Raw genomic sequence first — 13,788 nt, 5'->3', positions numbered from 1 at the left:
GTCCTGTTCAGCGTGCAGAAGAGGATACTGAGGGCAGAGCTCCTTGAGGGCTGCAGCTTCCTCCGGAGAAGCAGCAGAGGGGCAGCACTGATCGCTGCTGTCTGTGACCAGTGACAGGATCCGAGGGAACGGCTGAAGCTGTGCCAGGGGACGTTTAGGCTGGACGTTAGGAAAAGGTTCTTCACCCAGAGGGTGGTCGGGCATTGGAAAAGGCTCTCCGGGGAGGCGCTCACGGCCCGAACTCTGAGAGAGCTCAAGGAACGTTCGCAGAGGACCCTCAAATGCAGCACGGGCCGCGAGGGCCGCCCAGCGGTGTCAGGATGGCCGAGCGGTCTAAGGCGCTGCGTTCAGGTCGCAGTCTCCCCTGGAGGCGTGGGTTCGAATCCCACTTCTGACAACGGGTAGCTTTTTGCATTAGGCTCGCCCGGAGTTCATTCGTTCTTTGCTTTTAATTTCATGCCTTTGTTCCGTTGCGGTTTTTTTTTCCGCCTTCCCCAGCCAAAAGCGGCCGCCGGGCGGCGCAAAAAGCAGCTGTCAGAAGTGGGATTCGAACCCACGCCTCCAGGGGAGACTGCGACCTGAACGCAGCGCCTTAGACCGCTCGGCCATCCTGACCTGCCGCTGGTTCAGCTCCTGTGGCCACGTCCCATCGAGATCTCAGCCGGGCGGTTGTGTCCGGTCCCTGCCGGGACACCCCGCGGACAGCACCGGGCCCAGCCCTGTGTCACGGTCTGCATTAACGACCTGCGTGACGGGACCCTCGGCACGTGATACCAAACTGGGAGCAGTGGCTGAGAGTCCAGAGGGTCCTGCTGCCCCTCAGAGGGATCTGGACCGGCCCGAGATACGGGCTGACAGGAATCTCCTGGAGCGGAGGGTGATGAGGCACTACGCAGATTGTCCAGAGAAGCTGTGGCTGCCCCGTCCCTGGAAGTGTTCAAGGCCAGGTTGGAGCAAGGCCAAGGGCTTGGAGCAACCTGGTCTAGTGGAAGGTGTCCCTGTAAGGCAGGAGGTTGGAACGAGGTGCTTTAAGATCACTTCCAACCCAAATTATTCCAGGCTTTAACAAGGAGACGCGTGTCGCCCGGGCCCCGCAGACGATCAACGTCAGGCACCAGGACGCGCTGGGGGCCACCAAATGTCGCCGGTGGGCACCGAGCAGGACACGGCTGCACAGAAAACTCGCGGTGGCCCGGGCTGCTCCAGGCAAAGCATCGCCAGGATGCGGGGAGCGGGGGCTGGCACGGCGGGGGCCGCCCTTTGTCGGCAGTACCCCGGTACGGGACACACCGGGACACACCGGGAGTGCAGGTTCCGCCGCACGCCCCGGGGTGGCGGGGCGGGGGCAGCCGCGGGGCTCAGCCCGGCCGCCCCGGACCCACCCGCGCCCCGCCCGCGGAGGGGCCGTCCCGGGGCCGTCCCGGGGCCGGTGCGCGGCATGGCGGGGCTGCCCGGCGCCCGGAGCGCCTCCCCGGGCTCCCCCCCGGCCCTGGACGGCTCCTTCTTGCTCTCGCCGCTCGGGGGGCTGATGGGCGCCCAGGCCGTGAGTACCGGGGAGGGGGCACAGCGGAGGGGGGAGGGCATCACCCACTTTGGCGCTTTTCTTCGGCTGGAAACAGCCCGGGGTCCCTTTGGCTGCCACTCCGACCCCATCTCCGCTGTCTAACCCTAGCTAATCCCCAACCCCAAGACAGTGCAGCCCCTTCTCTCTTCCTTCCCTCTGTAAAGCCAGAGGAAAATTCGGATTCTTGTGCTCACACCCCTTGCCGGTGGTAACTCCGCTCAATGCATGGTGGTTCCCAGTGCCAGGCACGGGCTGATCCGTGCCGACATCTCCGCAGGGCACAGCCGGTGGGTCGGGGGTGTGTGAAGCACAGTGACTCCAACTGAGGTGTGCTGGGGTTGCTCGTGGGGCTCTCACGCTCCCTGAAACACGCCCAGCTGTCCAGGCTGTCCTCCCAGGCTTTGGCGGCTGCTCTCAGAAGAGCCCAAGGGTCTTTGCACCGTCAAACCGAGCAGCAGCATCACCTCCCCGTTGCTTCAGCGGGCAACCACAATAATCTCCCGCTGGTACTCTCCCCGGGACGTCGGGTGCCACATGAATGCAAATTGGTGGGTGTTCAGCTGCCTACGGTGCTGCACCGCCGCGCGGGAGCCTGTTCGCTCGTCCCCTCTCCTCGGGGCAGTGTTGTGGGGGCAGCAGTGGGATGTGCCCCGAGCAGCCGCTGGGAACAGCTGGCACAGACCTGGCTCCTGGCTCCAGATTCCAACCCCTGGGCATGGCTGAGCTGGTGGTGACGCAGGGACAAATGCTCAGGGAAGGGGCCGGGAAGGATGCTGGGGGTGCCTTGTAGGAGCGTCAGGAAAGAGAGGTGGAAGCAAGACAAGCAGCAGAGACCTTTCAACTCTGCAGATGGTCCCACCTCTCCAGCCCCTTGCCTAGGCCAGACTGTTAAACAGGCGCCTGCTTTCCCTGCCAGCAGCCAGAGCAGGGCAGCTCACACGTGCCACCTCTCACTCTTGCAGGAGCCCCCTATACATGTTTCTCCCCAGCACATATTTTGTGATCACGAGTGTCAGAAATGGATGAGACAGACAAGGAGGCATTGTCGGGGCGGTCGAGCACCAGGGCGTTGGATGCGGGCAGGACAAAGGCTGTTGTGTTTCCTCATGACAATAAGTGGTGTGGGCTTACACAGGGGCAGAGCGGCTTTCCAAGGAGCCCTTCTCCTGCCAAGTGTGCTGCTGCTTTCCTGGAGCGAGGGGAACCCAGCTGCTCTTGGTGCTGGTGTGCCTGGGCTTGTGATGTTCTGTGTTTCACCTGCAGGAACCAGCCCCTGAACATGTTCCCTGTTTCACCCCACAGGTGCTCGGTTTACTGGTGTGGTCTCTCATCGCCGCCACAACGTACCACCTGCACGCGGCGTATGGCTGGGTGATGTTTGTGTCCCTCTTCTTCTGGATTCTAACACTCCTTTTCTTCGTGACTTACCTCCTGCAGCTTCATCAGAAGTTCTACATGATCCCCTGGCCCCTCGTGGTGTGTAGCCAAGAGGGAGTGAGGGGGGATCCCAAGAGGGAAACATCTTCGAACGATAGTCTGGCAAGGCTTCAGGCTCTTCTGGGCTGATGGAGCAAAGTCCCCTGCACTTTGCACAGTGGCATTGTTTCATTCTGCTCCTCAATTGCTTTGAAAATGCTCAAACCAGAAAGTCCTGTGTCAATCCAGAAAGTTACAGCCACCAACTGCTGCAGTTGTGGTGTCATCCAAAAACCTCCCAACACAACCTGGGGAGCATTTAATGTTTTCTCCTGGGGAATGGGGAGGAATGTGAACCTGAGCCTTTTGCTCCTGTCTCATCCCAGCAGGCATGAGCCTGAGCCCAGACCTCACAACCTCCTCTTTGCTTTCCCCAGCTGATGATCTACAACGCTGTGGCCACCGTGCTGTACATCACCGCCTTCGTGACGTGCGCGGCTGCTGTGCAGCCGACGTCCTGGCGGCAGTGGGACTACAACCGCAGAGCTGCCGCCTCCGTGAGTACTGGCGGGCAGGGGAGGGCCGAGGGGCTGGGGCAGCCACCGCGGTCACACGTGGCATCTGCTCCTTTTGCAGTTCTTTGCCTGTGTCACGATGATCACCTATGGGGTGAGCACCTTCCTCAGCTTCCGCGCCTGGAAAGGGCTCGGCAGCAACGCGGCCACCAGCCAAGTGACTGACCACGCGTAAGGAGTGGACAGCAAAGCCCAGCCACGGGCCCCCCTGCGCCAGCTTGTACCAGGCTTGGTGGCTTGGAGCCTCATGTGCCACCAGGGCTCGTTTTGGGACCAGCCTGTGTGGGCAGTAGTGGTCAGCACTGGCTCACATGGATGCTGCCCTGTGGTTTCCGATGATGCTTCCAGCTGACGTGCCCACAGCACAGCCCCACCAGCATCGCCACTGGGGCTCGCTGGGGCTGCAGCTCCTGCTCATCCCTGGGGGTCATCTGGATCCTCACTGGAGCAGCTCCACTGAGGGGGCTCAGCCAATTTGGCACAGTCCAGTACTAAAATTCACTAACCCAAGCCCAGGCTCTCCTCTCTGCTCATTCACAGCTACAGTGTAAGTAATTGCAATTAACGGGGTGCAGAAACAGTGGCAGAGCTGGAAGATGGGAGAAGCAAAGGAAGCAGTCATAACTGCTCTTGTATTGATTTCTAACAATTTGAATATAAATTTTATGCTTTAAATAAAAACATTCCTAAATCCAGCACTGGATTCTGTCATGAGAAAACTTGTCTTGTGAGGAGGCAGCACATACAGCACAGCAGGGACAGCAGAGATGTCACTGCAGAGGTGACGGTCCCTTCCCACTCCATGTGGGTTTTAGCCCATGTGGGCTATGGAAGGAACAAGTCCACAGGGTTCACCTCTCATTGCTTTATGCACACACACGCTCAGAGTGTGCATCCAAGACCACAAGAATACGAACGAGGTGCCAAGGCTTTGATCACTCCCTCTTCCTGGCTCAGCACCACACACTCCCGAGTTCACCTAATTAACCAGCAAGTCAATTTTGCCCATTAGCTGCAGGTCATTTTCAGAAATTACAATCAAGTCTGCAAAAGCTCTGGGAACACAGGTAGGATCAGCACCTTGGGAGAGGGAAGAACCATGCTGCTCCCCTCATGCTGCAGAATACAAATTTCACCTTTTGGGTGTTTGTCAGAACGGGAAGTGATGCCCAGCCAGGCAGAGCAGCTTTTCCTTTCACACCGTTCTTGTACAAAGTAGTAAAAGTAGCTTCAGTGAGTTCAAAAGCTGGTGCAAGGTGAGCTACACTGCAAATCTTACTGCATGCTCTGCATGGGAGAGGTTTCACCAGGTTGTCTGCAGAGGCAGACTCAGGAAATGGAACTGCATTGTTGGAAGGTGAGAACTGAAAATGAACTGGACACATGGCATTGGCCCATGACAGATCTGCCTTTATTTGGTTGTCAGTGAGTAAATCAAGGGTCAAATTTCCACAAATATGAATATATAGACATACATATAAATCAGGAACAGTAAGGAAATAAAAAAATAAAATTAATAAAAATAAACATGGGAGGTCACTATTGAATTCCATAGTCTAAAGAGAAAGCTTACCTATAAACGCTGATAAAGGACACCAGTCTCAGCTTTCCAAACTCTGACATGTTCCAAATTAGTTTTGTTAGCATTTCTCCAGATTCAACTGCATCACTAGGCAACTGAGGCTGCAGAATCTGCATCTCTTTGGGAAGGACGTGACCAAAGAAACGATGTGCTGTTCCTATAAAGCAGCTGATGGCTGATCAGCATGAGTTCTGCCTTGGCACCTTGCAAACTACTTCCCTGCACACACTGACTTCTCAGTTAAAACCACAGCCTTGAGAACTGAGCACCTTTTATTGCCTGAGGCCAGGCTGGATGGGATTGTGAGCAACCTGGTCTAGTGGAAGGTGTCCCTGCCCATGGCAGGGGGGTTGGAACTGGATGATTTCCAGTTAAACAATGGTGCTGCAAGAATAGAAGGAATAAACTGTTCTGTGTTCAGCAGACAGGACAAAGAACAATGAGCTCAAACTGCAGCTCAGACACTTTATATCAGAGTGCAAAAAGCTCCCTGCAGCAGCAGCAGCAGCAGCTGGGCACTGCAGAAAATGGCCCAGACAAACCACAGCGGCTTCTAAGATCCTGGCAGACACGTTAGGAGAAGTTTGGGTAGAGCTGGGAAAGGGAAAGCTGCCTCTCCCAGTCTCTTCCATCCATTTTGTAAAAGGGTATAAAACTCCAGAAAGCTTTGATTTCACCCCCTTGAGAGGGGCCCACAATCCTGGCCCTGCCCACACACCCACCGCCCTCAGAGTCGACGTGGAGCCAAGTCCCCACCCCTCCGTCCCAGCCGTCTCTTGGGAATCGCTGCCTTTCACCTCTGAAATCTTAGTAGACCTTGCTTAAAATACAACAGAACTCCCTTCAGAATGACTTGTTTAATGGTTTAATGAAGTCACCACTAACGCACTGCTTAAATCCAGACTTCGACCTTCTTTTTCCTACAAACATGGAAAAAAAGAGAAATCCGTGACTCCATGCTGTTTTGGAATGAGCATTTAAGAAAATGAAACAGGCAATACATTCTCTGCTTGCTGCATCAAATCAAGAGAAAATTACATGTTACTTGAGCATGGGTGATTGAATGTGAGTCCAACAAGATTGTGCAGGAATCCCTGGGGTGAGGGGGCTGTCTGTCCATGTCAGAGCAGAGTCTTGCTCACATCTGGTTGGGAATGCTGTGCCGGTGGCTCAGGGATCTACTGAAATCTGGCTCCTGTCATTTGCCTCTTAGGACACCCCAATCTGCAAATCCCATCTGAAACTCCTCCTGCTGCTGACACATGGACTGACTCTTTCTCTTCAGCCTGTCCCCATTTCCACAAAATTCACAGGGATGGGGAAGGGGCAGAGGCATAACCACAACTGTGACGCTTTTGGTCCTTGTCGAACAGGACTGGACAGACACTGGAGAGCACTGATTTTCATTTTGCCAGGAAAAACATCATCCAAAAACCTTAGCAGTTTTGCTAAGCACAGAGAGGAGAAAACAAATGAAAGAGGCTTAAAAAGCTAATTTTGGATAGACTAGAGATAAAAAATAAAAAAAAGATACTGTAGAATCAGAATGGCCAAGGAGGGAAAGGATCTCTGGAGGCCATCTGGGCCAAACCCCATGCTCAAGCAGGGCCACTCAGGACCATGTCCAGACAACTTGAGAATATCTCCAAGGATGGAGACTCCACACCCTCTCTAGGCAAGGAAGCTCTGACAGTGCTCAGAGACCTTCACAGTGAAAAAGTGTTCCCTTCTGTTCATTTGGAAAACAATGTTCACAGATGCAGGAAGTGTGGTGTTCCTGAAGAGCTGCTCACATGCCAGCTTCATTCATGTTTTCTAGAAATTATTAAATGTGCAGTTTGAGTTTAAAAAGGCACTCAGTGAAGTAATTTTTCTTTTGACTCTGGTAGAGCCTTTGATTAAATACTGTAACCTACTGTAGTAACTCTACCTTCAGCACTCTCAGGTGGAGCTACACAAAACCAACAGCTACTGTGCCAATGAAAATAAACAATGTGATATACTCACAGCTCTGTATTCCAAGAACATTTCTTTGAAAGCCAGAAAGTCTGTGAATGTGAGAAGCAGATCAAATATGTCACCTGGCATTTCATCTTTGTGTTGTCTACAGAGAAAAGAAGTTGGGGAGTGAGAAAATTGTGTGAGAAAAAATTGTTATTTTAAAATGGTACAAGGTCAAAAAAGGACAAGTAGAACTGTATCAGTATTTAAACAAGAATGTTACTGCAGGTTATCATATAGCAAAACTGCAGCCAAATATTACCATGCATTATTTCCAATCCGACTACATTATTACATTTATCTACATCTAAGACCTAAGAGTATCACATCAGTCCTTGAAAACCAAACCTGTTTATTTAAGAAGCATTACAAATTAAACAGATTCAAATATTTTAAGATACTCAGCTCCCAATTACACTTGATTTTCTTATTCAAGGGGAAAAACAGTGATCTTTCAAAAACAATCTCTTAATGAAGCTGGTTAAGCTAAAATGACCTGATGCAAAATCTGAACACAAACCAAACTCTTCTCTGAATGCTCCATACAAAAATTGCAATGAAAGAATTTAACCATATGATTGAAACACCACCAGGCTACGGAAGTGGCTGGAAGAAATAACCAAGACCCAGCCTTTTAAGGGTCTGGCTTCAAAGTGACAAGAAATATGAAAATCCTCCAGTGCTCTCATTCCAATTTCTCTTCCTACCCCTTGGGACCCAATATATTTTAGCATGACAATTCAGAAATTTAGAGTAGCAGGACATGCTGAAGGCAAGAAAAGTGATCAGCCACTGCCTGTGTGAACACTTCTTTTTTTAAGTTGAAGTGGAACCAGTATCTAAGGGGAGAACAGTCAAACCTAAGCTTTAGATAAAAAGAAATAACTGAGAGGCACATAAGCCACCCCTCAGCCAAAAGCAAAGCAGAGACTTACTGCAATGACACTGTGAAAGCAACCATATCAAACCCACGAATCCGATCAAGCAACTTCTCTTCAATGTATTTCTCTACTAAAGAGATCTGAAAAAAAACCCAGACAAACCACCCCAATAAGATCACAACAGATTTCAGAAGCAGATTTCAAACAGCATCCTTACACTGACGCCTTCTTGACACTCTGCATGATCCTCACTGGGCACAACTGCAGATTCCTCAGTGGGTGCTGCTGGTTCTGTTCTCACACCAGCCCTGAGGCACAGAGCTGCACATTGTTTGCTGGGGATATTGGTGAGAACAAACACTGACTATTTGTATTTACATTTGTATTTAGGAAAAAATTATTTTGAACTGATTTAATGGTACTGAATAGTAAACTGGTTTAGTTTCTTGATTATGCTTTGCATGAAGGATGTGATTGAATTACCCAATACAAGATATACTACAACTGGAAAAGAAGAAACTTTGCACACATGCTAATTATTTACTACAGCAATAGGCTAAATTTCTGTTCAAGGGAGCTACACAACTTACAAAATATCTCTAGAAAATTTTGTATGAAACAAAAAAAGAAAGGAACCTAAAGCCTCAGGAAAAACCTTTCTTGCTTGCAGATCATGGCTGTGCTTCTGAAGGAGACAGGAATCATGTTGGGATCTGCTCCATGTAAGCCAGCATTTTATAAAGGGAAAACTATATAAAGATAAAAAAGCAATACACAAGAAAAATAGGAAAAGGCATCTTACATATTCATTAAAAATGTCAGTATAGATGAGCTTGTTTTCTTCTGAGTCATCAAACTCCTGGTAGTGCTTCTCCAAAAAATTCCTCTGTATTAACTGGAAATCATCATCTGACAACAACAACAGAAATGCAGCACGGAGTTACAAGTTTGGTCATTCTTCCTGTAACACAAACCCACATTCACTGATCCTCTGCTTCCCTGCTGTAACCACAGAGCCCTGCACATGTGCAGAGTTCATCACATCAGCACCACAGCTGCTGCCAAACCACCACTTCTGACCCATCTCTGGGAGGACACAGGCTGCTGGTGAAATATTACCAAAACAGTCCTCCTGCTCTACATTTATTAATAAAGTTATTTATTCAGAACCTCTTTTTGCTCTGACTCTAAAGTCAGCAAAACATCTGTATTTTTTATTAAGTGAATACCTCTTCCCTACAAGAACTCAATGTTTTTCCCTTTGAATTTACAAATATTAGTGAAACTCCCAGATTAATTTCCAACTGCCAAAGAATTTTTTTCCAGTTGTGGAAGAAAATAAGAGTAAAAATTAACATGGGAGGTCACTACTGAATTCCACAGAACAGGTCTGAAGAGAAAGCTTACCTATAAACACTGGTAAAGGACACCAGTCACAGCTTTCCAAACTCTGACATGTTCCAAATTAGTTTTGTTAGCATTTCTCCAGATTCAACTGCATCACTAGGCAACTGAGGCTGCAGAATCTGCATCTCTCTGGGAAGGACGTGACCAAAGAAACGATGTGCTGTTCCTATAAAGCAGCTGATGGCTGATCAGCATGAGTTCTGCCTTGGCACCTTGCAAACTACTTCCCTGCACACACTGACTTCTCAGTTAAAACCACAGCCTTGAGAACTGAGCACCTTTTATTGCCTGAGGCCAGGCTGGATGGGATTGTGAGCAACCTGGTCTAGTGGAAGGTGTCCCTGCCCATGGCAGGGGGGTTCAGTGATCTTTAAGGTCCATTCCAACCCAAAACATTCTGTGATTCTATCACCATCTTCGTGCTTTAAGGCTGGATACAAAGAAGTAAGGTTCCCCATTCTTGCAGCTTTCAGTGCTGGAACAGCACCAACTCTCAGTCTGCAGCTCAGACACTTTATATCAGAGTGCAGACGGCTCCCTGCAGCAGCAGCAGCTGGGCACTGCAAAAAACTGCCCAGACACACCATGGTGGCTTCTAAGAACATCCTGACAGACAAATTAGGACAAGTTTGGGCAGAGCTCGGGAAGGGAAGGTATCTTTCACAGTGTTTTCCATAAAAATCCCAGAAAGCTTTGATTTCTCTGTGAGATGCACAAGCATCTTTACTGTTTCTCTAAGAAGCAGTGTACTGCAGTGATGTGGAGAATAATTTTCAGGAGTCATAAGCACACAGAAGACTTTTATGTATATTTTTACTACACTGCCAGGTTAGGGGTTCATGGGAAGAAAGGAAGGAAAGCTTCCACGAAGCAGACAGGAGCTATTTTAGCTCTGCTGGCTAATTAATAGAAGAGCAGCTGGCAACATGTTTAGCAGCTCTGTTGTTGTCTGTACCTACTTGCAGACCTTACCCATTATGATATCCTCCAGATAGCCAACAACTGCATCAAACTCATCAGAAGTGGTGGAGCTGAAAGCAAAGGAAGACAGAACTGCATATATTTTGACCGCAGCAGAAATTAAAGTCAAAATTAAAAAGTGTTAACAAAAGCCTAAGTACAAATAAACCCAGTAACTACAAGATAACTGAAAAACTTCCTAGTTTCAACCTACAAAATAATCCATGGCACTGATGAGAAGACTGCTCCATGGAGATTCTCATCAGGCCTCTACTCTATTTCCTCCCAGTAAGGTGCCTAACTGCAAGGAAGAATAAATGTTGTTTTACTGGCATTACTGTCAAGATAATTCTAGTTCTGCTGCAAAAGAATGTAAAGAGTGTAATTAGAACAGCAAATTAAGCCTTTTCCAACCCACAAATCCCAGCTGCTACCAGTTTCCCTTCTCTTTCCTGCATTAACTGCACATGGTGATCACAGACCTGTAGACACTCTAGAGAATATTTTGAAATACTTGGTCTTGTGGAACCACTTAAACTGAATGTATACACAAGTACTACATAACTGAAGAACTTAAATATTGTTATTATGCAAGAAACATCCTCTTGTGCCCCAAATAAATGGGAGACTCTCCTAAGATTATTCTATCATGAGCAAATATTAAACACCATTATGGATCTGAAGTCATCCAGGGAAGAAACCCTTGGTACAAGCATCAGGAGTCTGGATCTATTATTGTGCAACTTGTTCAGACACAGTAAATAATCCACAGGATGTCTTTGGCATTCACAGCTCATCTTTAATGGGAGATGAACTCTTCCTATATTCTCCAAGAGATGAAAGACAAGCTTTTCTCACACGAGGGTAACAAGTCCCAAAGAAACAGGGACATTTGTCCTTAAGAAAAAAAATTAGCCTCGATCAGTGAAAGCACCATTTAAATTCAATTGAATGTTTCTTTCTCATCAGTAAACAGAGCAGGATAGCCCTTCAAAGTTTTGAAAAGCTCATTAAAGTTACTTTGCTATTAGAGACTACTCCAGTGAAATTAATCCAATAGTAGTTTAGCCGACAGTTTACCTATAATCAGGCTCGCTCTGATCAGGAAAAATTAAGAAACCTTTGATTTAAAAAGGCGTCAGCTCAGCGAACGATATCCTAGCAACAACATTCCTGATCCTGGGAGATGAGCGGAGCCAAGGCAAGGCCTGGAAGAGCCCACGAGAGGGCGGCACAGGGCCGGGAGCGGGGCTGGCCCGGCCCGGCCCAGGGGACACACCCGGCCAGCTCACCTGGCCTCAGTGCTTCCCTTGGCATGCGGGCTTTGCTATGCATAATTTCCACTCTTTTTTCCCCCTCCAAATAAATGCTACTGCTAGTTTTATAGCTTATCCTAACAGCAACAGAAAAAGTGTTAATTTAAACCCTGGTTTAAGTCCGTGCAAATAATGGAATTTTAACTGTTCCAAAAGACACCAGTTCCATCTCTTTATACAACACACGTGCATCCGCACACCTACAGAGACACGTGCTCACCAACCCTGTGGTTTAATTCACTGTCACCTCATCATCCCCAGTTTGGGCCAGCACAACCTGTGCCGCTGAAGCAGCCCTGGCATGGGGCCATTTGTGAGAGTCTGAGGCTGAAAAAGTTAAATCCATGCATGACAGAGGCACAGTCACACATCCCCTTCTGCCACAACTCTTAGGAGAAGGGTATGGCAGACACTTGTGGGATGAAGCAACATTTAGAATCTGCCAGTGTGAAATTTGGTTGAGGTCACCTGTGAATGGTCTCAGGTTTAGAAGGAGGGCACCCAAACACAGAGGAAGAGTCTCCTCCCAGGATCAACGACATAAGACAACAAACACTCTTGAAAAGGAGAAATTCTGAATTTAAAATGAACACCGGAAAAAGCAATTTCCAAGCCTTTCAGTTTGCTCTGATCCCTCAGCAGAGGTACCCAGTGCTACACTGACCACAGTGATATTTAGTTCACCTAACTCTGCACTGATGTTATTTCCTCTTGCAGCTTTGCATTCTGCACCTTTGTTCTCCTGAGGCAGAATCTACTCATCAGCATGGTGTAAGTTCATTCGTGTAATTATATTCCTATTAAGATATTTTAATTAGCAATTAGCTTATTGAAAATCTGACACAAGAATGTAGCATACTCACGTGGCTACACCCAAACTTTCTCCATCAGAAGTCTCCATTGTTCCTCCCTAGCCAGAGTGGAAGAGATAATCTGTATGTTGCTGCTGTTAGTGGTTATTTCTTCTTTTTGACCAAAGTGCTAAGGAATAACACGACTTAGTGTTAATACAAATTCAATTGCTAAATTACCATACATTTCCCAAAGAGAAAATCAGGAGATAAATTTTAATTTTTAAACATAGGAATTCCAACATCACATTCTTCCAAAGTTACTTCTACTACTTTTCTGTAATAACCCAAATTCTCTAGAAACTTTTTCTAAAATGCAACCAGTCCCTATAAAGGGGTTTCGGGTCACCTCTATATCTTTTCTCCTGAAACATCTATGGCTATTATAGAACTGAAGCCAGATAAGATGAAAGTGCCACTCTGCTCCAGTGTGTCCCAGACCCGGCTCGCAGGCCAGGCTTTGGACAGCGATCCCAGGGGCTGTGTCCCGGCCGGACGCTCGGCCCGTGGCTGTCAGCAGATGCCGATCCACGCCGGGAACAGGGCACACGCACCCCGGGGCCGCTGGCGATGGGAACCCGCTGCTCCCGCCACCCTCGCCGGGCTGTACCCACCGCCGGCCCTCGGAGCAGCCCCGGGGCACCACCGCGAACACGGCAGGGGGCAAAGCCCCGTCCCTCCCCCGGCATCCAGTCCGCCTCTCTCCCTTTCCTCAAAGGGACCCAGGACAGCGGGCCGTCACTCTCCCTTCTCCACAAAGCGCCTCGGCAGTGGCATCCCCCCGTTCCCCGGGACCGCGGCCCCGCGCCCCCCGCCCGCACTCACTGCCCTCAGGCCGGCGCGGAGCCCCCTCCCCTCGGGCCGTCTCCTGGGGAACGCGCTCTTCCGCCCCGCCCGCAGCCAATGGCAGCGCGGCTCCAGCGCGCTGGGCCCGCCCGGCCAATCAGAGCGCGGCGGGGGCCGCGCGGGAAGGCGGGGCCGCCGCCATGGCGGGCTGGGGAGCGCGTCCTGGGCGGGCCGGGTCCCGGCCTACGGGGCGGACAGTGAGATAGCGGTACTCGCTTGGGAGTGGCGTTAGTAAAAGGGGTTTCTCATCAGAGAGTAGAGCTCCGAGGGCTGGGGACAGCACGCAGCTGCTGCAGCCTAGCGATCAGTGCGCTGACCTGGGCCGCCCCGGCACGAATATTCCACCCGAGCGCATACAGGTGCCCCGCTCTCACCAGGACAGGAATTAA

General features: G+C 49.7%; 2 protein-coding genes and 2 non-coding genes across 4 annotated transcripts; 2 read left to right on the top strand and 2 right to left on the bottom strand.

Moving 5' to 3' along the window:
* The first annotated feature begins 314 nt into the window (after positions 1-314).
* On the top strand, positions 315-397 carry TRNAL-CAG. Its single transcript has one exon. It is a non-coding gene; the product is annotated as a tRNA-Leu (tRNA).
* Positions 398-532: 135 nt separating this feature from the next.
* Positions 533-615, bottom strand: TRNAL-CAG. Its single transcript has one exon. It is a non-coding gene; the product is annotated as a tRNA-Leu (tRNA).
* A 785-nt stretch (positions 616-1,400) lies between these two features.
* LOC125332346 (plasmolipin) lies at positions 1,401-4,250 on the top strand. Its single transcript, XM_048317113.1, has 4 exons — positions 1,401-1,543; positions 2,867-3,040; positions 3,418-3,537; positions 3,617-4,250. Exons 1-4 carry the CDS (start codon positions 1,439-1,441, stop codon positions 3,728-3,730), a joined length of 513 nt encoding a protein of 170 aa, XP_048173070.1. The 5' UTR covers positions 1,401-1,438; the 3' UTR covers positions 3,731-4,250.
* Positions 4,251-4,944: 694 nt separating this feature from the next.
* LOC125332273 (ADP ribosylation factor like GTPase 2 binding protein) lies at positions 4,945-13,446 on the bottom strand. Its single transcript, XM_048317011.1, has 7 exons — positions 13,379-13,446; positions 12,566-12,683; positions 10,399-10,457; positions 8,822-8,928; positions 8,074-8,159; positions 7,145-7,241; positions 4,945-6,057 (listed from the first exon to the last, which is right to left on the bottom strand). Exons 2-7 carry the CDS (start codon positions 12,601-12,603, stop codon positions 5,995-5,997), a joined length of 450 nt encoding a protein of 149 aa, XP_048172968.1. The 5' UTR covers positions 12,604-12,683; positions 13,379-13,446; the 3' UTR covers positions 4,945-5,994.
* Positions 13,447-13,788: the final 342 nt, after the last annotated feature.

Source organism: Corvus hawaiiensis, chromosome 12 (assembly GCF_020740725.1).
Source record: "Corvus hawaiiensis isolate bCorHaw1 chromosome 12, bCorHaw1.pri.cur, whole genome shotgun sequence".
NCBI classification, from domain to species: Eukaryota; Metazoa; Chordata; class Aves; order Passeriformes; family Corvidae; genus Corvus; species Corvus hawaiiensis.
Note: the sequence above shows the minus strand (reverse complement) of the source record. Positions and strands in the feature narration are given on the sequence as shown.

Excerpts from the sequence above, each read along its gene's own strand:
- LOC125332346 (XM_048317113.1), top strand. The coding sequence starts at position 1,439 with ATGGCGGGGCTGCCCGGCGCCCGGAGCGCCTCCCCGGGCTCCCCCCCG. Across the intron at positions 1,544-2,866 it reads GGCTGATGGGCGCCCAGGCC|GTGCTCGGTTTACTGGTGTG; the intron begins GTGAGTACCGGG and ends TTCACCCCACAG. Across the intron at positions 3,041-3,417 it reads TGATCCCCTGGCCCCTCGTG|CTGATGATCTACAACGCTGT; the intron begins GTGTGTAGCCAA and ends TGCTTTCCCCAG.
- LOC125332273 (XM_048317011.1), bottom strand. The coding sequence starts at position 12,603 with ATGGAGACTTCTGATGGAGAAAGTTTGGGTGTAGCCAC. Across the intron at positions 8,160-8,821 it reads CTGACATTTTTAATGAATAT|ATCTCTTTAGTAGAGAAATA; the intron begins GTAAGATGCCTT and ends GTTTTTTTTCAG. Across the intron at positions 7,242-8,073 it reads GCTTTCACAGTGTCATTGCA|ACAACACAAAGATGAAATGC; the intron begins GTAAGTCTCTGC and ends TTTTCTCTGTAG.